The sequence below is a fragment of the Talpa europaea genome (genome assembly GCF_964194135.1).
Source record: "Talpa europaea genome assembly, chromosome: 12".
Lineage (NCBI taxonomy): Eukaryota > Metazoa > Chordata > Mammalia > Eulipotyphla > Talpidae > Talpa > Talpa europaea.
In genome coordinates, this window is record NC_140079.1 from 17,457,432 (window position 1) to 17,483,403 (window position 25,972).

General features: G+C 40.2%; 1 protein-coding gene across 1 annotated transcript; it reads right to left on the reverse strand.

Annotated features, from left to right (window-relative positions):
• Positions 1–730: 730 nt before the first annotated feature.
• Positions 731–24,483, reverse strand: BUD13 (BUD13 homolog; the record flags this gene model as incomplete). The annotated part of the gene is given in 11 exon segments (XM_084249663.1): positions 731–824; positions 8,344–8,425; positions 8,653–8,837; positions 9,156–9,294; positions 9,665–9,770; positions 11,347–11,547; positions 11,549–11,553; positions 17,707–18,066; positions 18,931–19,015; positions 22,306–22,399; positions 24,312–24,483. Coding segments are annotated over 11 exon segments (1,494 nt in total). The 5' UTR covers positions 24,455–24,483.
• Between the last annotated feature and the right edge of the window lie 1,489 nt (positions 24,484–25,972).

Consider the following 25,972-nt stretch of genomic DNA (forward strand, 5'->3'; position numbering starts at 1 on the left):
TTAACAAACTAACTCTCACCCCAAGGTCACAAAGATATTCTCGTTATTTTCCTACTGGCTTTAGCATTATACCTTTCATGTCGGACTTCAATCACTTTGGGACTTGTCTTTGTTTTATATGGTTTGCGGTAGGGATCCAACATTATTTCTGTCCATATAATAAACCAATTTTCTGAGCATCATTATCCATCTCTTCTCCACTAATCTGTAATGCTACCTTCATCATACACCATGTCTCTAAATGCCCAAATCTATTCCTAAGACTAGGTCACCAAACTCTTTTCTCTAGGAGGGAGAACATATCACTGTGAGAGTTTTTACTCATAGTGCTTTCTAGATTATTGAGAATTTCATCATCTTCTAAGATCCCTTGTACTTCAGTACTAGCTTATATTCTTTCCTAAAATGAAATAGCCCATTAAGAAGATGATTAAAAAAAGTTACATGTTTATTAAAAAAAGAAAAAGCCTTACCAAGAACAAACCCTGGGACACTGAGAAATCAATGCTTCCTCTGAAAACCAGCAACAACCAGTGTTGTACACCTGAGAAGTACAGTGCCTCAGTACAAACATCAGGTCTCAAATATTCTTCATACTCAAAACTGGCATTCAAGCAGTTTCTGATCTCTGTGGACCCCAATTATTAGTATAGACAACAGTTATTGTTGGATGTCTGGCTGCCCAAGTCCACTACCACAACCCATCACCACCCCCACAGTCTCAGAAAAGTTACATATCCTCAACACTCCACTTATAGGCAAGTTCCTCTACCGCCTTCTTGCTGGCAAGCCTGGCAAAGCGCTTCTGTTCAAATCCATTGGATCTGCAATCAAGAGACATACTAATCAGCCAGAATCCTGAACTGGACATTTACTTTTGAAAAAAAAGAGAAGAAATCACAATACAATGAATAAGGAAGAGAGCAAGACAGGGGGGTAAAATTTTAAGGCATAGGCAACAGAATCAAACAACTTTCAAATTGTACCACTCACTAAAAGGAAGGCTCACTCTCAGGTGATGTCTACATCTTATACTTTATCTATTCACTACACAAACATTTACTAAACTCTTATAGTAGACACTGAATCATGAAATTGAATGACAGACAGTCCTGATGAACTCACAGGCCAATGGAGACTGGCATTTAAACAAATAACTAGTAAAAAGCAATTAAACAAGTAACAATAAAAAGCATGAACTATGGTAGAAATATGCACTGAGTATCATGGAAACAGAATGGGGATCCTACTTAGCTTTGGAGGGGTATGAAAAAGAACAGCCAGGAAAGGTTTTATGGAAGTGGTCCCTAAGCTAAGTCTGAAAAGACAGATTAAACCAAAGGGTTGGACGTACGGAGGGTGAGAAGGACCTCTCAGGACAGAGCACAGCCTGAGCAACAAGAGCACAGGCACAAAAATAAGAAATAGCCCGGTATATGCAGAGAACCAACAGCAAGCTGGTATGGCTGAAGTCTAAAACATGACAAGGGAGTAGCACAAGACAAAGAAAGGCAGGCAGAGGCCAAATCATAATGAGCTTTGTAGACCATGGGAAAAAGCTTAAATTCTATCCAGGAGGGAAAGTGTTAAAGCAGGAACATTAAACTACACTTTGAAGAGCTCACTCTGGAGGAGATCAGAAGCAAGAAAGTTACTGCAATGGTCCGGAGAGCGTTAAAGCAGGAACATTAAATGACATTTTGAAGAGCTCACTCTGGAGGAGATCAGAAGCAAGACAATTACTGCAATGGTCCAGGCAACAGATGTTGAAAGCAATGATAAAGAAGTGGGACAGAAAGGGAGAAGACATGGTAGGGTTTAGTGATCGCCTAAGGATACAAGAACAAAGAAGGAGAAGGTAAATATGACTTGTAGGTTAATAATTTTAGTGACTAGATGAGTGAGGCTGCCACAAACCAGGATAAAGAACACAAGAGCAGGAGCAGGTTTAGAGTAGGTGAAGCTGATGAGATGACTTTTGAATACCCTGCATGAAGGCACCTAAAGTACTTACCAACACACAGCTAAATATACCAGATTGAGCTGTAAATACAGATTTGGGGAGCACATATGTACAGGTGGTAACTGAAGGTGTGAACTCAGTAAGATTCAGCCAATGTAGATAGAAAGAATAGCTAAGGGTTACAATTGGAGCCCTGAAAATGTTTAAGGGGCGAACAGAGGAAGAGAAACTCATCAAGATAGCCTAGAAGAAACGTGAGAAAAGAACCTGGAGCAGGATTTCAGTAGCCGATCTCAAGTCCCCTGTAATACCATGTGTTCTTTCTGTCTTCTTACAGCAACATCTTGAAAGAGCCTGTATTCACTCTATACTTCACCTCTCACATCAGAAAATCCCTAACACTTTAGAAAATCCTGCTGCTCTATACAGTGAGGAGCAAACCAAAGCAGTGTGCTAGCCTGAAACCACAACTGTTCTGAGGATACCTGGCAGTATCAAGAGCGACTGCCTTGAATTTTGATGGCAGCTTGAGGACTGAATGCCTCCGCCCATATAAACCAGGGTAGTGGGTTCCAGTCATGGTGGAGGAACTTGAACAGAATAACCTATCTTCAAACAGCAATTCTGAAATCTGAACAAAACATAAAAATACAAGTATTTGAATGACCAAAAGCTGGCAGAACTGGATGGAGTTTATGAAGAGCTTTGTGAAGTTTTTTGCCAGAGCCAATTTCCAGAAAGCCACAGGCTTATTGACTTGAGGTATCAGTGTAAAGTAGGCAGAACAGCTGGTAAATCAGGAAGGTAGTACTGAAAAGAAACAATCTACAAAGGAGAAGAACCACAAAATCCACATACAAACTGCACCCAGATCCTTGGCTAAGTGCTAAAATGTGCATTTGCAAGTAAAAATCTGTGGCGCCCAATTAAAAAGCACCAAGTAGAAAATCAAAGATCTACATAGGGGGGTTAGCTGCTTCCACAGCAAAGGAGACAGCATAGCATTCAAATACAGTCAAGTTAACTGTCCACTAGAATAAAAATCAACACACCTCAGAGGAATGCAACAGAATTCAGTCTTTATAATGTATCCTTCATAACATTCAGTAAATGATGAAAACTAACCAGATATGTAAAGAAACAGTAAAAGGTGATCAAACTCAAGAAAAAGTTATTACTAGAAACAAATCTTGAGGTGACCCAGATGTTGCAATTAGCAGATAGACTTTAAAGCACGCTTTATATTCTCAAGGAAGAAGAAAATATCTCAGAATGAATGAACAGATGGACTATCTCAGCAAAGAAATATAAACTATCAAATGGAAATTCTAAAGTTAAAAAATACAATAAAATAGCTGAAATGAAAACCTCATTGTATGGCCTAACAGACTGGAGATGGCAGAAGAGTGAATGAACTTGAAGACAGATCAATAGAAAGTATCACACCTTAAGAATAGAGAAAAATGAATAAGGTTTCAAAAATCTGTAGAAGAGTGTCAAGTCATGGGTAAATAGTGTAACTGGAGAAAGAGTGGTCCAGAAAAAAAAAAAATTGACAAAATAATAGCCCAATACTGTCCAGATGTAGAAAGCATGGACTCACAGACCCAGAAAACTCACCGAACCCAAAGCAGGATAAATACAAAGAAAACCACACCCAGCTACATCAAAATCAAGCTGCTTAAAACCAAAGAAAAGAAAGAAAATCTTGAAAGCTGCAATACATTACAACATATACATGTAGGCAGAGAGGTAACAGTGGAACAAATGAGGACTGTTTCTGATTTCTAATCAGAAACAACAGAGGGCAGAAAATGACAAACCATCTCTGAAGATGTTCCTTTCGGGCAGACAGAACAATTACAGCACTCTGGTACTGTCAACCCAGAGTTGTAAGTCAGTGAAACTAAGCTTCAAAACTGAAGGTGAGAAAAAGGTCTTTAATTAACAGAATTGTGCTTATGTCAATTTCCTTGTTTTAACAACACACACACTATGGTTATATAAGTATTATCATTGGGGGAGGTAACTGCAACATACACTATTTCTCAAGTTCTTGTGAGTCTGACATTATCTCAAAATTAAAGTTTTAAGATGATGAAGATGAAATAAAGATATTTTCATGTCAACAAAAATAGAGAATTTGTCACCAGTATACCTGAAGGAAGGTTAAAAGAAGTTCTTCAGAAAAGAAGGAAACACACCAGACAAGGTAAATATGTAAGTAAGTATTAACTATATATTTTACTTGAAACACTACAAGTATAACTCCCAGTCAGCTGTAATAAGTTACAGATAAATAGTGTGATCCTTAGAGCAAACATTAAAAAAAATTGCAGAGGTACAGCTTTAAAAGAAACAGAGCATTTAAAGTTGCATACTAAATTTTCACACTTAGAATCCAAAACACTGACAATACCAAATGCTGATAAGGAGATGAAACAAAAATCTTCATTTTTTGCTGTTGTATAACGTGGTAATAGCCACTGTAAAAGTCAGGGGGTAGCTTCTTATAGAGTTAAACATAATTTCACCACATAATCCAGAAATCGCGGTATTTATCCAAGTAAACAAAAACTAAGTTCACATAAAAACTTACACATAGTGGGCAAGTGGGATAAAGGGGTCAATTCTATGGTGGCAGATAGAAGCTGGACTTTGATGGGTATCGTAAGATAGCATATTCAGCATATACAAACTACAATGCTGTACACTTCTGAAATCTATGTTATAAAACTGTTTAATTACATACAAATTTTAAAAGAAAACATATAAATTGCAGCATTATTCACAATCACTAAAAACTGTGAGCAACCAAGATGCCCTTCAACTGAGGAGTAGAAAGACTAGTATATCCAAACAATGGAATACTAGTCAGTGATAAAAAGAAATGAGTACTAATTCATGTAAGAACATGGATTAATCTTAAATGCACTTTGCTAAGCACTAGAAGTCAGACTCAAAAGGCTACAGAGTGTATGATTCCATTCTTGTGACACTCTGAAAAAAGGCAAAACTAGAAGGCCCAGAAAACAGATCCAGATCAGTAATTACAAGTGGATATACAAGGAGGTATAACTGACTAAAAGGGACACTTACAGGGAAAATTTCAGGATGCTGGAACTATTTTACATAGCACTAGGATGGTGGATGATTGACTCTATGGATTTGTCAAATCCCACAGGATTGTACACCATAAAGAGTTAACCTTAAAGGTTATAAAAAACCTTTTATAACAAAACATAAAAGGAAAAAAATCATCCAGGGCATCAGGAGACCCCAGGAGAAACATGATAAAAACCTGACTATATCACAAATGTATGACATAACAGTAATGGGTGAGGGGAAGGACCTGTCATTTTAAGTAATGCTGAAAAATGGTGTTTTGATTAGAAAGAATAAGGATAATAACACAAGAAACTGCCTATAAATGTTACTCTAGTTGGTAAATTTGTTTCTCATTTCTGAAATTCTCAATTCTGAAACTGTCTTACATGTACACTAGGATAAGCAAAATGAATAGCAGATGTGGGTGTCAGGTTTCTCAATTGGAGAAGAAATAATTATAGATAAGCAAGAAGGAAAAGTAATACTGGATTAGAGTCAGCTACAACAATATGAATTGATACACTTGTGTATATTTTTGTATACATATATCTATCTAAACATACACATATATACATTTACATCTACACACACACACGCAACAGATGGATAAATACAGAGGTAATTATAGATATGTACGTATACATGGATTTTATACATGCATTACCTAATTCTATCTGAGATGGTCCAGACACTTCAATAAAAATAAATACCCACAACTGTTAGATCTTGGTTTCTAAATAGCATTCTCTATTAAATGCAGCCAGGACTCCTTAGAGAAGTAACTGATTCTACGGTTGGAGCAGAAAATACCAGATGAGCCTGGAACATCTTGTAGTAGCAGAAAGTACAGGAGTACTCAAAAATAAAAGGATGGGGGTATGTGGAAGGGACACCTGAGAGACCAATAGCCAGAACGGAACAATCTGAGCAACAAAAGAAACACCACCGCTGGGTTACATCACGGAGTCTAAAATATACAGGAGTCCATGCTGATTTAAACAAATGAGTGAATAAAAGGGGAAACTAAATAAACACGCCTTACAGAACCAAATAATATCTATTAGGTATCTCCCCTCACAGGTCCGCTTTTGATATAAGTTGAATTCAGTGACTCACTTCCAGACAACAGAGACTAGAAGGGGGAAAACAGTAATTTTAAAATGAAGAAATCTGGCAAACAATCAATATCTAAACCACATCACTAGTGATGGTGCGTGGATATTACATACCCCTAAAATGACATCATAAGAAGGGCACGTCACCACTGTGGCATTCTTTCTAAAAACCTGTAACCTCAATCTAGTCATGGGAAAAACAACAAACAAACCCAATTTGAGGGCCATTCTACAAAATAGCCAACTATACTACAAAAATTGTCAGGTTACATACAAAAAGCACAGACGGAGAAACTGTTAGAGATCAGAGAAGACTTAGGAGACGTGACCAATGAAGGCATTTTCAGTAGTATCCTGAAACGGATCCTTGAACAGAAAAAGGACATTAATGGAAAATCTGGGGAAATCCAAATAAAATCTGGTACATTAATAATAACATACTAATGTTGGTTTCTTAGTTTTGATAAACATACCACGGCAATTTAATAAATTGAAATGAAACTGGGATAATTACTAATGATACTCATTGTTACTGAGAAAATTCAAGCTTTCAAGCATAAATTAAAATTTTGAAATGCAAGTACCCACCACCATGACTCGTTAGCTTCCTGTAATTTAAAAGATTTTTGTGATAAGAAGTAATGCAACAAATACATGATTATTAAATAATATATAACAAAAAATGTCAACATTTGGAAGGTCTGAAAAGCTCAGTAAACCAGTATTTTCCAAACGACCAGTGTATGATGATATAATATCATGCATGGGTAAGACCCATTAAAAGCAGGGGAAAAATGAATTTTAATTTAACAGTGTAAAGAGTTCTTTGATACAGTTTCAGATTCCATATTTCAACTAACCATTAATAACTTACTAATAGTTGTGCTTTTGGGTATCAAAAATATTAGTAACCTTTCCTTTTCTGACTGCCTATGTGTAAGGCAAAATTTTCCCCCTATTTTTCAACTAACCACACTGTAATGACTACATGCAGCAGAATCTTGCTATCTACATTAAGTCAGACATTAATGAGATTTGTAAAAATGTAAGTCAATGCCATCCTTCTCATTATTTTATTTGGAAAAATAGTTGTTTTTCCTTAAAAACAGCAATTATATTAGTGTAATGACTATTATTTTTTAATGAGCCAATAAATATTTTTAAGCTTCTCACTTCCTTAGTAATGGGAAATCTTAATATGATAAATATGAATAGATAAGTTAAACCAAAAATTTTTTGAGGTCGTCATTAATTTTTTAGAGTGTAAAGGGGTCTTCTGATCAAAATTTAAGAGTCAGTGTGCTAGATGCTATTACAGTGTTCTTTAGTAGTAGGCAAGAGTAGACAGACTCTAACATGTAAGTAGAAGGACTGATTTTGGGGACCTCCCTGGTGGCGCAGCGGGTTGAGCGCCACACTGTGAAGCTGTCCGCAGCCCCTGCAGCGTGGATTTGATCCCGGCCGGGCAGTGAGAATTCCACATGGCACAGCAGACCTCTCCTGTCTCGCCCGCTGCTCCCCTCAGCAGTGTATTTCGTCAGTCTGCCTGTTCTGTTCCCCACTCTGTCTCTGGTGAATCCTCTCACCCTCCCGTGCATCTGGCTTTTACCCCAGTTCTTGTGTAAAAATAAATAAATCTTTGAAAAAAAAAAAAAAAAGGACTGACTTTGGATAGCAGCACATATGGTTCATCCATGATAAAAGAAAGTTAATGACTCTGGGTACAGCTGCTGGTAGGTGAACAGAATAGGTGGCACGAAACAGTGAGACATGACAAAACTCACCCTCCACAGCAGCGAAGGTTCAAGAACAATATTTTAAAGATACACCATGCAGAAGGTTCCAAACTACCAGCCAATACTCATTCCCTCAAATCTTTTAAAATAGTAGAAACAATTAATAGGAAAACCAAAGGTGTTCTATATGAACCATTTGAGATGTCTGTCCAGAGCTTTGAACAGTTTTGAAAAGAAAACAGGAGGAAGAGTATTTTAAGCATGGAAAATGGAATTTGAGGACTCAGAAATAGAAGCAAGCAAACTGCATATTATTAACCTTGTGATAAGAAAATAAAGAGTGTTGAATGATTTAAGAATGATTAGGGAAGGTTTGGCCAGATGAAAGAGAAAACAAAAAGCAGAAAATACTCTAGCTTACCTGTCTACTCCATCCCAACGATATCCAGGCCAGATATTGAATCTGTTGGGGGGAGGTGCTGGGCCACTGTAGCGAGGTCTCACTAACAGGGGAGAGAAAAGAAGTTACCTGTGTAAGTTAACTCAAATGGCTAATAGTGGGGGGAAATTTATTTATAAAGAAATCTCTATTGAGTTGAATAAGGAATACAAGGAATCTAGAATTGTATAGAAAATTCTGTGTTGCACATAACTATGTATCATTACCCTCATGATTCTCCTTCCTGTACATTAAGTCCCCTTCATCTCTGATGATTACCACAAGGCTTACCTTTCTTATTCTTATTCTCCTTGGCCTTACTCTTCTTGATAAAGTTGGCCATGGGGTCCCCTTCCCTTTCTTGTTCTCTCAGCATGCGATCCAGATCTTCATCGTCAATGTAGCGGGCCAGAGGCTTCTGCATTTCCTTCAATGCATCCTCCACATTTTGTTGCTGCTGTCGGCTCTGGGCCAGCCTGGGTAAAAGGAGCCAAGAGCACATGCACTCCTGTTACCATGTGTACTCTCCCACTGAGACAGCCCGCACGACTACACTGAGAGACTTTCCTCTTTCCAGCAGCACATGCCATACGTTAACAATGGAAACCTCCCAACCAACCAACTGGATGTGTGGATATATCAGCACCTTGAAAAGGAGACTGAGCAAAATCACATTCCCATTCCTGAAAATAACTCTGAAAGCAGAACAGTAATAACCTGACTGGTGACAGGAATAGAAAATGACTTCCTCTGGTCAGCGCAGTCTTGTTTTCCCTTCCAGGTGTTCCCCTTACCCTTTTCCCCACTGGGCATACAGCTCATCCCTCTCCGAGTCCTTCTCTGCTTTTCTCCTTTGCTCTAAACGTTCCATTTTCAAATTCCTCTTACGACCAGACTTATCTCGGAATACGGTTTCGGCATATTGAAATTCAGCTGAAAAGGAAAACTATACTTTCAAAATTACATACTAAGTATCAAAATTAGAAATAATATCCTAGTAGGTGAAATCAAGCACCTGGGATTTTGGTGCTGGATAAGAATTTTTGCAGCCAGAACACAAGTAGTTCCTACCAATATCTAAGTGCATATTGGCGATAAGTTTGAAAACTAGCATTTTTCAAGAAAGAAAAAAAATCCATTAAGTTAAAATAATGCATAAAGCCAGAGCTTAAATCTGATAGCAACTTAAAGTTTAAAATATCAGGTGCAGTAAGTTACATTAAATAATAATCATAAAAATAATAATAGTAATAATAATAAAATTCATGAATCTTGATGGGTCTGTGCATTTTCACACTTTTACCTTCAAATGCTATGGTTTCCTGGTCCCGTTTCTTGAGTTCCTGCTGCTCTTGCTTTATGTCAGTTAACACCAAGCCAGTTTTAGCGCCAGAATACATGTGTGCAGCCTATGCAACAGAGAAGGGAGCAGCCGATGTTAATGAGACAATGCAAGGGTACGTGGCATGGGTGTACACAGTTAGGTGTATTTTGCCTGATAATCATCCACAAGAAAAGCGAAAACTCTAGCTTTATATTCTCATTATCAACACAGGATTCACAAAATAAAAAAGGAGAAAAAATTGAACTTTACAGGAAATTAACAGTACTATTAAGTTTAAAGGGAAACAGAAACACAAACCAACAAGATATAAAGAGAAGGCTAAGCACCTGTATTTCTGACTTTCCAGCATGTAAACTACACAGTCACTCTCCTGCCACCCAACCAGAAACAAACAGTCAAAAGTCCTCCAGTAGAGGCCCACACTGACAAAAAGTCCTTTTAAAATACTGTCTTAGCAAAGGTAAGACTGTTAAATTTTGGATATATTCCAGGATAACAAGATACTACCAAATGAAAACTTTTTACTAAATTCAATTTAGTATCAAGAAAACAAACCAACCACAACTGAAATATACAATATATCCTGATATCCTAAAGCAATGTATTAAATTTGATTAATATTAAATTGTCCATGAGTTAAACAGATACATAAAATGGGAAGAGGTCCAATTAAAACACAGACCTCAGAACTCAGACCTCAGTTTGTTACCCCAAAGAGAGGATCCGCAGTTCCTAGGTTAGAGACAGGCTGGTCTACCCTGCCAGAACCATATGGTCTGCAGATGACACTTAACCTGAGAAGTCTGTGTTAGATGGAAATATACAAATCACAGGTTCTATCGTTCTGTTTCTTAATCAAATCACTGGAATAAGATTCCTTTACTAGTACTGGCTCCTTTACTAGTGCTCCTTTATTAGTACTAGTCTTCAGAACACAATTACTCAGGGCTCGTATGGATTATTTTTGCTGATTCAGGTTTCAATATAGATTTAAAATAAATATCAACTTCCCACATGATTTGATTCTAAATGTAGTTTTATATTTTAAGTGCCTCTCTTTAAGCTCTGCAAACAGATGTGCGGTCCAAATTGTAATAAGACTGCTTACACTAAAAGTTTACTTTGTCCCAGGCATTGCACTGAGAGTTTTACTTATACTAACTCATTTAATTCCACAATAACCTAACAGAAGTATGTGCCATTATTATCCACATTTCACAGATGAAGAAGCTGAGGCACAGAGGTATTCCTACCTTGCTCAAATCTCAGGTAGTAAGTGGAAGAAGTAGGATTCAAAAACGTGCTCTGTTTGACACAAAGTTTGTGATCCTAACACCAAATCTATAAATTAGAGTTCCCAGTTATTCACTGGAAGATTGGAAGTTTTTCTGGACCTATTAAAATGAGATTTATGGAATTAAGAAGCTACAAAGGCAGTTGCTACTTAGGAAAGCTGATATTTACAAGTTCAAATGGGCTGGGTTACAAGCAGTCCTATTTTCATAGAGAAGTGAAAAGCTCCAGAGTCTTGGAATTAGACTTACTATACAACTTGCTCCTGTGGCTTGTGGCTCTGGACTTACTAATCGCTAGAGAGGAAGTCACTCTAACAGGAGGCGACAGCTCCTGAAAGGTCCTACCTTCTTCCCAGGTGGTTGACTCCTTCGAGGTGGAGACAGATCAGAATCAGAACTGGCCCTCGGTTTCCTCCTTGGTGGAGAGAGGTCAGAGTCAGAGCTCTGGTGTCTAGGCCTATTCCGCGGAGGTGAAAGATCCGAGTCAGAATCCAAGTGCCCTGGATTCAGTTGAGGAGAAAGATCTGAATCAGAGGCTTTTTGACTTATCACCTGGAAGAAAAGTCCCATGTGTGACTCTCACGTCTCCGAGGTGGAGCTTACACAACATTTCCTCCTCTCCTTCAGGCACTCACCTGGGAGGGGGTCTGCTCAGTCTGTTCCCACAGACTCTCCTCTAGATTGGCCCTTGAGGAAACGGAAGGCGCTAGGACTCACCGATTTAAGAAAAAATACTTCGATTCATTATTGTAACTCTGTCTTTCCCCTTGAGCCCCAAATTAGCTTAATGGGTGTATGAAACTTACCATAAAAGCTAAAAAGTAAATTCTTTGGAAAATTAAGTTATTTGAGGTATGGCTCGAAGCCTCTTCTAGGAATTTTTAAAAACTGATGCATGTTATCTGGTCCACCTTCCTTAGAACCAAAGGGTTATACTTAGAAATATGAATTTTAAGAATGTTTTGTTATCTAAAGGAGTTAGTAAAGAACTATTAGAAACTGAATAAAACTTTTCAGTGTCTTCACAAACACTGGTAAAGTAACTTTCTTAAAACTAGTACACATGGCCAAAATTTTAAATGAAAACTAAAATATCTCTGTGTGTCCTTAATCCAGAGGGTTATTATATTAGAGTTAATTATAAATGGTTCCTATATCTAGATCACAAAGTAGAATTTTTGGTAAATAAGAACTAGGTCAAATTTAATGGTTTAATTTAAACTATGTATGCCTTTAAATTTATAATATTGGTTGTTAATACTTTTTTTTTTTAGAGGCATGCTTTATTTATTTATTTGTTTGTTTGTTTTTGTTTATACATGCACTGGGCACAGTCAGAAGCGCGGGAGGGTGAGAGAATTCACCAGAGCCAGAGCGGGGAGCAGAGCAGGCAGAAGGACCGAAGGACACTGCTGAGGGGAGCAGCGGGCGGCAGGAGAGGTCTGCGAGCCATGTGGGACCCTCCTCCGGTGGCCGGGGTGCAGCCGGGGATCAAACCGGCGCCGCAGAGGTCGCGGGCAGCTTCGCAACCCAGCGCTCAACCACTGCGCCACCAGGGAGGCCCAATACTTTTATTCTATGTTTCAATGTGGTTAAATAAAAAAAAATTAGCTCTTGATATATAGCAAAGAAAAGTAATTGACCTGGTCTATGTCAACAAAGAGATTTGCTTAAAAACAAAGTTTGAAACAAATGAAATAGAAATCTCTGACAATCACTAGTCTCTCAAAGATTTATGGCTAATGTCAAACTTAATCAGATAAAATAAATAATGAGTTAATGTAAAAAGGAATCATTTCAGGCAAAATAGTATTAGGAGTTTGTGTGAGAGGGTGAAACTGTCGCCCCAAAACATTTCTCTGGCAAAAAGTTTATTTCATGGGAGGGACTCTGAAGCCTGGGTGTAATTTGCTTTTTGATGTCACTACCTACACTTCTCTCCATGAAGGTCTTTTCCAAGACTAATCCACTTATTTCTTCTCCTGGAGAAGTACTTTTGTTATTCCCAGTAAACACCCTAATTTCTCCTTTCTTCCCCTGTCCTAGTTAAGGAATTCAAGATAGCATCTAAAGCCACATGGACAAGTTACTCAGTTGTACGGGGCCTCTCATATATATACATTATTTAAGGTTCTATATGATTTTTCTTTTACTTATCAATCTGATGTATGCTTGTTTGATTATTCATGTGCCAAGAAAACTGGTAAGAATGGGATCATTTCCTTTAGGAATTCCTGCTAGGAGAAACTAAAGCTGTAACTGGCGTAGTTAACTTTGAGGAATCTTAATCCTGTCACCATTGCTGAGCCTTACCCCAAAAATAGATCTACTCTTAAAAACCTTTATTTGTCACTCTGGGTAATTAAGTACTATTTTGTAAATATCTGTTTAAGTTTGTAACAACACTTCTCTAACATCAAAATTCTAAAATACGGGCCTCCCCTGGTGGCGCAGCAGTTAAGCACTGGACTGAGAAGCTGCCCGCAACTTCTGCAGTGCTGGTCTGATCCCCAGCTGCCGGCAAGGGTCCCACATGGTGCGACAGACCCCTCCTGCCACGCCCGCTGCTCCCCTCAGCAGTGTATTTCATCAGTCTGCCTGTTCTGTTTCCTGCTCTGGTGAATTCTCTCACCCTCCCACACTTCTGACTGTACCCAGTGTTTATATAAATAAATAAATGAATCTTTAAAAAAAAAAATAGTAAGCACTGTCATGGGAAGAAAAGGTTACACCTTTTCAGCATAAATGTAAATTGATAGGAGTGTTTTTAAAATATATTAAGACTTCTTAAAGTCTAATATATTCTGGTACAATATTGGCCAATTCTGATTATTTTAAAGATGTATGTCATGAGATTGGACAAATTACCACTGTCTACAAATTTGTTTTCAGATTTTAAGTATGGTTATTTTTAAATAAACTGTCTTCAGAAAAAGGAGCTTACAATATTCTAAAAATACAAGTTTTTCATATAACTGAGAAAATCTGCAGAGCTTATGGAAAACTGTACTCTTAAAGTTTGCTAACAAAAGATCAGACTTACTACATGGGACTGACTACTATGAGAACTAAAATAACTATAAATTTGTAAACGATTTTTAAAATATTGGGTTTAACGTTTTATCTACAGCAATGACAAATTGTATCTTTTTATGAGCAAATTGGAAAATTTGCTTTTCTATCACCCAAAATGTAAACTTTTAGTAAGTATTGTTACTTTTCATGGCAATGTGTTTGTCTGCATAAATCCAGTAAGACTCCTTTTTCCTCTATAGTAAAAAGTCTAAGACTTTCACTGGAAACCAGAGGGCTTTCAGGAATCTATGGATTTCAGAATCTTTAAGAAAGAGACAGGCTGATACCTTGTTTTCAGGATTCTAGATCTACCAGGAAGGGTAAAAAATTTCCCCCCTTTGGGAGACCTGGCAGCCCTAAGACATTTTGGGACTTCAAAGTGAGGAATTTAGCCAAAGACACAGGTTTTTACAGGAATAGTCTGGTAATCGGCCTGTGGCATGGTTTCCTGCCCTAAGAGGCAAAACATTAAGAGTTCAATCTGAGATTCCTTGTGGAGGTTCCAGTAAAGCCAATCTTAAAAGTGTACAGTTATATTTTGCTCTTGTTGCACTTATGTAAAAGGACTGCCCAATTTGACAAAAATTAAACTTAACTTGCAAATGGATTTAACTGTAATCACTTGGTAGAGCTGGAGTGGGAGTGAAGACAAATGATGTTTAGAAACTTTTTTTGATATCAGTTTCTGGTTCTCTTCAATCTGAAAAGTGGACTGGCTCCTAACATCTTTAAGGTCTAGCCATTTTGCATGAGTTTGCTTCTAATGGGCTACAGCATCTAACAGACACTCCTTTGTGTAACTACTCACCTGCAGATTGGGTACTTCTGAAAACTTAGAAGGGTCATCATCCTAAGACCTGGGAAGGATCCTATCCTATCCTTCCCATCACCCACTCTGCCCTAAAATTGGAAGGAATAAAACCTTGGATTCATCATACCCACATAAAACCCTATCATTTAAGAGGGTAGAATGTAGTTCCTAGACTTAACTTTAAAACTCCACAAACTTCCCCTAAGCAGAGATCATGACACTCCCAACAGTGATCTTGCACATCAGACTCTTACTATTCTCAACAAAGTTGGGGACTAATACCTTTCTCTGGTGGGCTCAACACTATGCAAACCAAATCTCCTGCTGAGTTTGTGGCCTCATGTCCTCTCTAGCATTTCAGGGTTCCCTTGCTGGGTGCAGCCCTTGCAAGGGAAAGACAGGACTTGAAACAACTCTTCTTTGCTGGGAACAAATATCCAATCTGCATTCCTCTTGAGGAAACAGCACCCAGAAATGGGCTGCCTCCCCAGTGAGATACTGCCTCTCCAGGGGAACATGCCTTTATCTAAAGGAGGAATGTTGTTATTACGTTAACCAGAGTGGACAGGTCATGGCTGACATAAAACTTCAAGAAAAGCCATGAGACTTAGAGAAAAATCCCCACCCTGGTGGGGTTGATGCACAGTGGGGCCCTCCCATGGATACTGCCTTTCCGGGAGCCCTTAGCCAATGTGTTTCTCATCCTCATTTCTGAACCCTGCATACTCAATTTCATTGTTATATTTATTTCTTCTTGCTTGGAGGGAGTTAAATTCCAAGAGAAACAACAGCCAGTCAAAACACCCCACCTATTGGACTCCACCTACACCTCCTTCCAGAACCAGCATAAAGGACAAAAGGCCAGTCAGTTCAGGGAATAGCATTAGAGAGACCATATGCCAGGCCCCTTACATAAGGACAACTCTATGCCCTACTCTAGTCAGAAGCAGCTACAGAAGACAGACCTCCCACCATTCAGCTCCTCAAATGATTTGGGGCAAGATATGGTGGGAAGGAGGGGTTAATAGAAGTTCAGAATAGAAAAATTTAGGATGGAAGTTTTCACAAGGTCAAAAACCAGAAGGATGATTAAGGAGTAATAAATCAAGCAAAGGAAGTTTCCAGGTATAGGAGGCAGGGGCAGAGAGGATTACCATTTACAGAAAACCAACCCAACCAGACCACAAAATGATAAATCTCATAGAGTAATTTCATCAAAAAGCATTATTTAAGGATGCCCCTTGCTCTGGCAAAATGCATATCTTGTCCATTAAGAATGCCTGCCTATGTCTCTTTTTTCTTTCTTTTTCTTAATATGCCTACCATGTGCTGCTGAAATTAATTAAGCCAATGGGCAGGTTATGGGGTTCTATTTTTCAAGTTACTAGTGACTGCTACTAGTATGAGATCTATACATAACTCATGTAAGTCATAATTATCCCACCCACAGAATGAGCAAAACAACTGGCACTCAGGTCTGGCAAAATTTAAAACTACCCAGAATATGTTCTGATGTCCTTAGACTAAAGGAAACAATGTATTTTAATTTAAAAACCCAAATACCACCTAGGCACAAAAGATAGGAGTCAACAAATTTCACCAGAAGGGCCTGAATTGTAGACCGAAGCATCACAAATCACCTCCCCAAAAAGCAGTCTGCAATTTATATCAAGTCTTAAGACAAACTTCTCACTTGGTAAATCAATTTGTACTTAGTTTCCTGGGTAATATCTCTAGAAGTACTTATGTTTCCAGGAAATCCGTCTAATAAGGAAATAATCCAGAGTGGGCACAACAGTTTATACACAAGAATGGGGGTCTCCCTGGTGGCGCAAGTGGTAAAGCACAACACTCAGAATGTTCATTATATAATTACAAAGGCAGAAATTTAGAAATAATTTAAAATATGCAATATTAGGGAAATAAGTAAATTTGCATACTAATACACCAATAAAAATTATATTGACAAAGAGATGTGTTTATGACATAGGGAAGATAATGTTAAGTGAAAAAAACAGGCGAGATTATTCGTGAAATGGATATACCTCACAGCACTCAAATACATCATAAATGAATTTTTAGAAAAGACTGAAGAAACACTGCTACAACATAAACAGTGATTATCTCTGAATGACAGAACTTTGTATGACCTTTTTTCTACTTCATGTTTTGAAGTTTCTGTAAGAAACATGTAGTACTTTTATATGGAGTGGGGAGAATAACCAGAAAGATATGTAAGACTTTCCTCCCTGTCATTGTAAATTTTTAACTCATCAGCCCAACCTCTCACCATTTCCCAAGGGTTTGTAAAACTTCTCCAAAGACACTCCAATTTCATTTCTAAGGATCATAAAACCTAATAAAGCAAGGATACCTAAATAAAATGCTTAATAAGCCTCCCTCGTGGACAATCAAATGCTCACCTTTAGAATCATGCTGCTTATTTCCAAAATGGGATTTTGCTTGCTTTTTTCGTGGAGGAGAGAGGTCCGAGTCATATTCACATTTGTTGTTCTTTGGGAGTGATGGGGAAGATACTGATCCTTTCCGATGTGGAGTTTTGCTAGAGGTAACTTCAGGCGCTCTAGTGCTTTTTGTTCTGGGCAGTGACTGAGGGACATTAGGATCCAAATCAGGGGAGTCACAACGGACCCTCCTGAGCTGCGATGTGTCCAAGGAGTCAAGAGTTCTTTTACGATCAGCTATGTCAGGGGAGCCGTTATGGGTCCTTTGTTGGGGAGAGATATCTGAGGAACTGTGACAGGCCCTCCTAGGAGATGAATCTGGTGTGTCATGACAAGCTTTCCTAGGAGAAATACCTGAAGAATGACGATGAGACTTCCTGAGGGGAGAATGATCTGGGGTGTCGTGACGGACCCTCCTAGGAGGAGAAGGATCGGGGGTGTCATGACGGACCCTCCTAGGAGAAGGATCTGGGGTGTCGTAACGGACCTTCCTAGGGGGAGAAGGATCTGGGGTATCGTGACGGACCTTCCTTGGAGGAGATGGATCTGGGGTATCGTGACGGGCCTTCCTTGGAGGAGACGGATCTGGGGTGTCATGACGGACCTTCCTTGGAGGAGATGGATCTGGGGTGTCGTGACGGACCTTCCTTGGAGGCGATGAATCTGGGGTATCATGATGGAAATTTGTGTGTGAAGATATGTCTTCCTTGTGATCTAAACGCAATGAACAACGAATCAGATTCCCCACAGATGCTCTGTTTATCCCAGCACCAGATTTCAAAAGATGCCCCAGCAGCAGACATCTCAAAACTATTCAAAAACCTCATTCATATTTGAGGGAATAAAAACAGTGGGTAAAAACCCAGCACACTTCTAGTGGCCCAAATGACAGTGGGACGAGGGCTGTAACTCACTGGAACTAAGTATTTCTTAGTCTGTGTCCCTTTGTAAACCTACCTACCAGGTTTTTGGGAAAGAGGAAATGACTGAAGCTAAGCTTCAAATGACAACTAGAGTAGCAGGCTGTAAGAATCAAATGCTGGGCCTCCCTGGTGGCACAAGGGGTTAAGCACAGCACTGTGAAGCTATCTGCAGCCTCTGCAGCATGAGTTCGATCCCTGCCCAGCCAGGGAGCTACCCACATGGCACAGCAGACCTCTTCTGACTCACCCGCTGCTCCCCTCAGCAGTGTATTTCTGTCAGTCTGCCTGTTCTGCTCCCCACTGTCTCCGGTGAATCCTCTCACCCCCCACAACTCCGACCTGTACCCCAGCTCTTGTATGCATAAGTAAATAAATCTTTAAAAAAAAAAAAAAGAATCAAATGCCTATTGAAAACTCAACAATTCAAGAATTATTTATTAATGCCAAAATATAAGAAAAAGTGGGATACTGGGTCTCTCAATTCCCAGGTCTTACTACCTCTGAAGAAGTTTTGAATTCTTACTCACATTTTAATTTTCAGCGTCAATGACATGCTAAAACAAACAAAGCATTCCTCTAAAAGAAGAATATAGAAAAGCAAAAAAGTATTTCCTTAGAAATGGGAAATTTAGATTCATCTATTGTTGGCACTCACCTCCCAAAAGCTTCCATTTCGCACTGGAACGAAAAGCTTCCATCTGCTTCACCTCTTCTGGTCGCTCATCCACAAACTCAGCCACCTATATGAGTGAGGACACTATGTTAAGGAAAGCCACAGAATTCTGCCAAGGAGCACTGTTATCTCAAGAACCTGAAGCTATGACATCTCCCAATCCCAGTAACATGGTACCTAAATCTAAAATAGTCATAAATAAAAATGCATTGGCCCTCAGTTATGTTTGCTCCATAAATAAGCTTGTTAGTAGGTGGTTTACTTACAGATGATTCTCTGACTAAACAATTTGCCTCTGAAGGTTAATTTCTTTCATTACAATTTCTTTAATTAAACTGCCAGGGACACAACTGTCATAAGCTAAAAGCTAAATTCCAGCTACCTTTTTACTTTTATATTCAGAATAAAAACACAGGCATGTGTTTTTCTTGAGGCTCCTGTCATGAAGCCTCAAGTTACTTATAAAATCTTATGTATTGTAGGCAGTCACAATGACGGGTTGTCTTGAATCCAGTTAAAAGAAGCCACTAAGATATACATAGAATTATAGATTCTTTAAGGGATAAAACCACATTTCATATCATCTAAACTCCCAAATAAATCTGGAATCTTCTCTATAATAACCTTGATAGGGTCACTCATTTAGTCCCTCCTTATAAGGAATCAATTCACAGACAGGGGCCTTAATATGTTCAAGGCAGCCCATAACATTTTGGGACAGTGTTAGAAAGTTCTTAATTTTACTGGACCCGTAGCTACCTTCCTATAATTTCTTTCCATTGGCACCGGTTCTTAACTCTATATAACTAATGCCCTTTTCACATGAAGTACTTTCAAAGATGACTGGCATACTCAATTCTACTTACAGAGTAGCAACTATAGGCAAAGCACTATGTTTTATGCTTTACTTATCTCATTAATTCTCACAACAGCCCTGCAGAGAAAGGCTCCATACAATAGAAGAGCAAACTATGACTCAGAAAAGTTGAGTAACTTTCTCAATCAAACAAGTGAAGAACTGGAATTCGAACCCAGGTCATAACTCCTCTCCCCTTCTCCTCTCCAAAGATCTTACTGTAAGTCTTCATATAACTGAGGATGATCTTACTGGACATTAAAATCACAAGGTTTTCAAGCAAGATGAATTGAGACCTAAATTCTCAGCTCTGCCACTTAATATTTGTATAACCTATAACAAATTATTCTCTCTAAGCTTCAATTTCCCCATCTGCAAAAGCAGGATTAAAAGGTTTGAAATGAGTCTTCAATGAGGACTCAATGAGATAATTTACATAAGTACAGCAATGCCGGTACACGGTATATGCTTAATAAATTACATCTATTATTCCTGTGCTGCCATTTCTATTGTGGTTGTCCTAATATTTTGCCATTATTATTGGTGGTGGTAACAGTCTTGCAGTAATAAAAAATGAATTCAATAATAGAGAACTGTTTCAACCAGTGTGGCAGTATTGGGGCTAAAGCCACCCTTATTTAGGTTTTGGGGCAATCATAAAAGCAAAACACAATCCTATAAAGGAAAATAAACCAGACTACATAAAAATGAAAGTTTTTAAACTGGATATAACCCATGTGTCCAGTAACAGGACAGGTTAAATTAATATGTATATTGAACTACCATGCAACCATTAAAAATTACATTCTCCAAGAATATTTTAAAGTCTTATTCACAACATATTATTAAGTGAAAGAGCAGGTTCTAACACCATACAGTATGATCCCAATTATATTCAAAAAAAATAAAATACAACTATGAATTAAAGAGATACATATGCAAATGTTAGCAGCTGTTATCTCTGGATGGTCATAGTACATAGGACTATTACAGTCTTTCTAAAACTTTGAACTTTCTTATTAATTCCCAAATATTCTACAACAAATATCTATTGCTTCTATAAAATTTAAAAATGTAAATATTAATTAGGCTTCAGTGACTCATTCTGACTGAAACAAAGTTGGCTCCTTATGATCACTATTTTGCCTTCTATAACTAACAAACCATCTTTTAAATAATCTACAAATTCTACTGTAGAATTTGCTAGGGATTAACCTAAAAGATACCCATCTGGAATTTATTTCTATCACCTTTTAGTACAATTTAGTCTACCAACAGCTCTTTTTTTTTTTTTTTTAAGATTTTATTTATTATACAAGAGCTGGGGTATAGGCCAGAGGTGCGGGAGGGTAAGAGGATTCACCAGAGAAAGAACGGTCAGCAGAACAGGCAGATGGACCGAAAGCACTGCTAAGGGGAGCAACAGGTGAGACTGGAGAGGTCTGCCACGCCATGTAGGTATCTCCCTGGCCAGCTGGGAATCAAACCCGCACTGCAGAGGCTGCGGACAGCTTCACAGTGCTGTGCTCAACCCGCTGTGCCTCCAGGGAGGCCCACCAACAGCTCTCCTTTTCACTTTTTCTCAGCAGCTCTCAGTAGTGGCTGCATGACCAGGTTATTTGCCTGTGCTTTTGTACACCTGGCTCTTACTCATCTTCCAAAACTCAATCCAGATATTTATAATCTTAACGAAATTTTCCAATGGAATAAGAAGTATGCGACCTCTCCAGGGCTACAATATCACACACATGAAATATATCTCCAACATTATTCATGTTGTTGAAATTCAGTCTCCCATTCTAAGGAATGATCTCATAGACATTGGGGTCTCCCTGGTGGTGCAGGGGTTAAGAGGCCACTTATGAAGCTCTCTGCAGCCACTGCAGCACAAGTTCAATCCCCAGCCAGGGAGCTACTCACATGGTGCAGCAGACCTCTCCTGGTTCACCCACTGCTCCCCTCAGCAGTATATTTCAGTCAATCTGCCTGTTCTGTTCCCCATTGTCTCTGGTGAATCCTCTCACCCACACACACACACCTCTGGCCTGTACCCCAGTTCCTGTATGCATAAATAAATAAATCTTTAAAATAAAAAGCATAGACATTATGATCTATTAATCTACTTATCTCCAGTAACTACACAAGAGTATAAAATTTTAAGTTTAGTAAAGTCAGTGAATAAAAAAAGTTTCACATAACTGAACCTAAACATTGTTTTTAAGGTAGATTCCAACAAACTGAACCATGGCTAATTCTAATCCTGACTCTATTAACGATGCTGAAGAGTCCTACCTCTCTTGGATTAGTTCCCATTTTTAGGCTGATGGGGACATCCACAAATGAAGACAATAGACATGTGTCATCAAAGAAGGCTATTTTAAAACAGTTCTCGGGAAAGAATCACCTCTTCCCTCACTTTCCCTACTATAAACCTACCCCACAGTAGGAGCAAAGATTAAGAGGCTTGCATTTCATTGTCTGCATGCACAAAAGATACGTACCACAGGCAAATCTCCATCATCTTCCTCTTCCTCCTTTTCTGTTTTAGTGGTAGAGATCGAAGTCCAGCTCACATCATCATCTACAATCCGCATTCTAAATGTGGGAAATAAAAAGACCAAGGCTTGTTCTTGGATAACAGTCTACGAACATATACACTGGTTTTAAGCTCAAAATCCTACAAGATGGCCTGGTCTTTTCCTATCTAGTCAATTTTTTCTTGTACCACTGCCCCTTCTGTTCACCACCACATCTTTTGTTGGCTGGAATGAACCAAATTCCTTACCACATCAGTTCTTCACATATGCAGTTTTCCCATATGCATACCTTCCCTCTGCCTGACCAAGTCTTCTTATTCTTTACTGGGAAACTCTTATTCTTTGGACCCTGTGTGTGTGTGTGTGTGTGTGTGTGTGTGTAAAATTTCCTTGAGTCTACCTTCCTCAACTACCTCTTTCCTCTCCCTAAGAACCTGTAACAAACTCTTGGAATACTTTCATTGCTTTTATGACTAACGAAATTGATCAATTAGTTGTTTAAAGACTATATTCCTATTAATCTATAAAACAACATAAGAATAGGGACTATGCCTTTCTCATTATAGTGGCATCTTCAATACCCTGCAATAATAAGCAAAAAGAGTAGTCAATAAAGGTTTGTCACAAATATAAACTATGGATGAGTCCAAACAATAACCACTAGCATGGTGGGAACAGTTACTATTTTAAAAGTTCAGATCACTTCACATATCTCTAATCACAACAACCGTTTAATATAAGTGATATGACTCTCATTTTGAAGATGCACAAACTGAGATTCAGAGAGATGAATTATCTTGCCCAGGGTCACACCGTGCAAAAAGTAGCAAAGCTTGGACTCAAGCTTGCATCGGTGTTGCCTGAAAACTCAAGCCATTCTCATTACATGGCACTGCCTCTGGAGAATCCACACAAGTCAGAGGGGCAGGAAGACAGCAAGCAAGAAGGCAAGAACCAACCTAAGAAAAGAAATGGGTTAGCTCTTTGGAACTATTTGATCTTGCTGGTATATTAGCTTCCTAGCACTAACTAAGCACCACAAATTGGATGGTTTAAAATAACAGAAATGTGTTCTCTCAAAGGACGAAGTCAATGCCTGCAAGGCATGCTCACTGGAAGCCTCTAGGATCTTTCCTTAACTCTTCCAACTTCTGGTAGCCTCAAGTGTACCTTGACTAATGGTAGCATAAATCCCGCAATCTTAGCCTCTATCTTCACAGAATTGTTTTACTTCTGTATCTGTGTCCAAACTGCCCTCTTCTTAAAAGGATTACCAGTCCATCCTAATTCAGTATGACTCCATCTTAACAATTTATGTCTGCAGAGACCCTGTTTCCAAAAGTCACATCCAAAGGTTCTGGGTGAACCTGACTGGGATGGAAGTGGGGAGGAAACTATTCAATGCAATACACCAGTTCACAAAAGTTGTCTCCCCTGCAAAAACGGGGATAACAGCAATGCCTACTTCATGGCAGTGCTGTGCAGCGTAAATAAATTCCTGTCTGAAGTACTTCGTGCAGTGCCTGACACATGACAACTTGCTAAACGCGTCAGCTGCTAGGAGTACTGGGAGCAACAGGAAGTGAGCACGGGGCTCTGCTCACTGAGAACCAGAGTCCTTGGGATTGAAGAACGGCCACAAAGAGATTCTGGGCCTCAAATACCCAAGCACAGAGGCTCTGAATTAGCTCCACGATTATTCTAGGGACAAAACATTCATTCTCCATGGGAAAGAACTGAAGGCTACGAAGGCGGGAAAGAGTAACGAAAGTTACCAGCGCGCTTGAACACGTTCAAGGCAATGCCCAGGGACGCTCGCGGCGGCCGAGCCCACCGGGCGCTCGGGCAGGGTCCCCGCGAGCAGAGAAGTGGGGGGCGAGGGGAGAGCCCGGGCCGGGGCCCCGGGGCGGGGCGGGCCAGCGGCGGGGTCGCGGGACGAAGCAGGCCCGCCCCCGTCACGACCAACTTACCCCTTTCCACCGGCCCCGCCTGGCTTCGGCCGCTTTTTGCGACGCTTGCGACTGGCCTCAGGGCCCCCGTCGACGCCGGCATCCGCCCGGGACAAGTAACGCTTCAGATACTCGGCCTTGGAGAGCGGCGGAGCTGCCGCCATGGCAGCGGCGCGGGCGGGGAGACGGCGCGGCGCTGGGGACAAAATTCCTCGGCGCAAAAGGGCGGAGTCGACCCGAGTGGGCGGGGCCGAGACCGGAAGTGGCGCGGCCGGCTGGGCCCGCCCAGCCCACAGGTGACCTGCGCCGGCGAGGCACGTGCGTCGCCGGGGTCCGCGGGCGGCTGGGCCAGGTCCGGTGTACCTGCCCGCCGTCGGGGCGTTCTGAGGACTCTGCCGGCGCCGTTATGGCCGTGATGCCGGAATTGTCAGGCCTGATCTCCCAGCCAGGGACGGATCCCAGGCTGCAGGGGCAGCGCTGAGCCCCAGCCACTAGACCCCCCAGGGTTGGTGTCTCACGAAGCAGCAGCAGGAACTTCGCAGACGCTCAGGCGAGCAAGCGAGAAGAGGCAGGTTTGTTTAGAGAAAGAAAAAGTTTATTGAGGAGAAAAGGAACAGAAATAAAGTGGGACTCCCAGGACGGGAAACCAGGCCAGGGAGGGGCAAGGAAGCCAAAGTGGAGTCGTGTCTCAGGGAATATAGACCTTCTTTCCCTCATTATTCTAAAGCTCCACCAGTCTCTGTGATTGGTTAGTTCTCGGCTGTCTCACTTAATCTGCTACTGAGTGGGGGATCTTCACATTCCTTGTCTAACAGGTTTGTCTTTCTCCATTTGTTGCATTTTTATCTTTATGGCCCAGTCCTCGGGTGAGTATCTCTGCATTGATGTTAAACAGCTGCCCTTTTAAGTTGTCCATAAATTAAACCACTCTCTATTTCTCTAATCTCTGCCTCCCTTTACCACCTGAAGGAAACCAAGGCCAGAGTTAACAATGTTGTCCTTGGTCCTGGGATGTTTGTTTTTCCAGGTGGAATTAGTTACACTCCTCTTGCTGCCCTTATCTCTGAAGCCTTCAATTCTCCGAGGTCCCCTCCTGCAGTGTCCCTAAAACTGCCTAATTCCTCGCTTGCCCTGTGTCTCAGCCGTGAGGCCTACACCATGATCCGGACAAGAGCCCTGTCCCCAGCAGCGTCAGAAGCGCCGCGGTGTGGTGGTTAGAACGCGGGCTCTGAAGTTCGAGTTCTGGTTCCATGATCTCCTGGCTGTACAATCCTGGGCAAGTTATTTAACAGAATCTGCATAATAATAGCACCTAGGGCTTCCCTGGTGGCGCAGTGGTTGAGCGCTGGGTTGCGAAGCTGCCCGAAGCCTCCGCGGCACCGGTTCAATCCCCGGCTGCTCCCTGGCCACTGGAGTAGGGTCCCGCATGGCATGCTGACCTCTCCTGCTGCCTGCTGCTCCCCTCAGCAGTGCACTTCGGTCCTTCTGCCTGCTCTGCTCCCCGCTCTGGCTCTGGTGAATTCTCTCATCCTCCCGCGCTTTTGATTGTACCCAGTGCTTGTATAAATAAATATTTAAAAAATAATAATAATAATGGCACCTAACTCGATGGTTGTGAGAACTGAGATGTCACTGTGAAAAGTGCTTAGAACAGCATCTGGCTCGTAGCGTATTTTTATTAT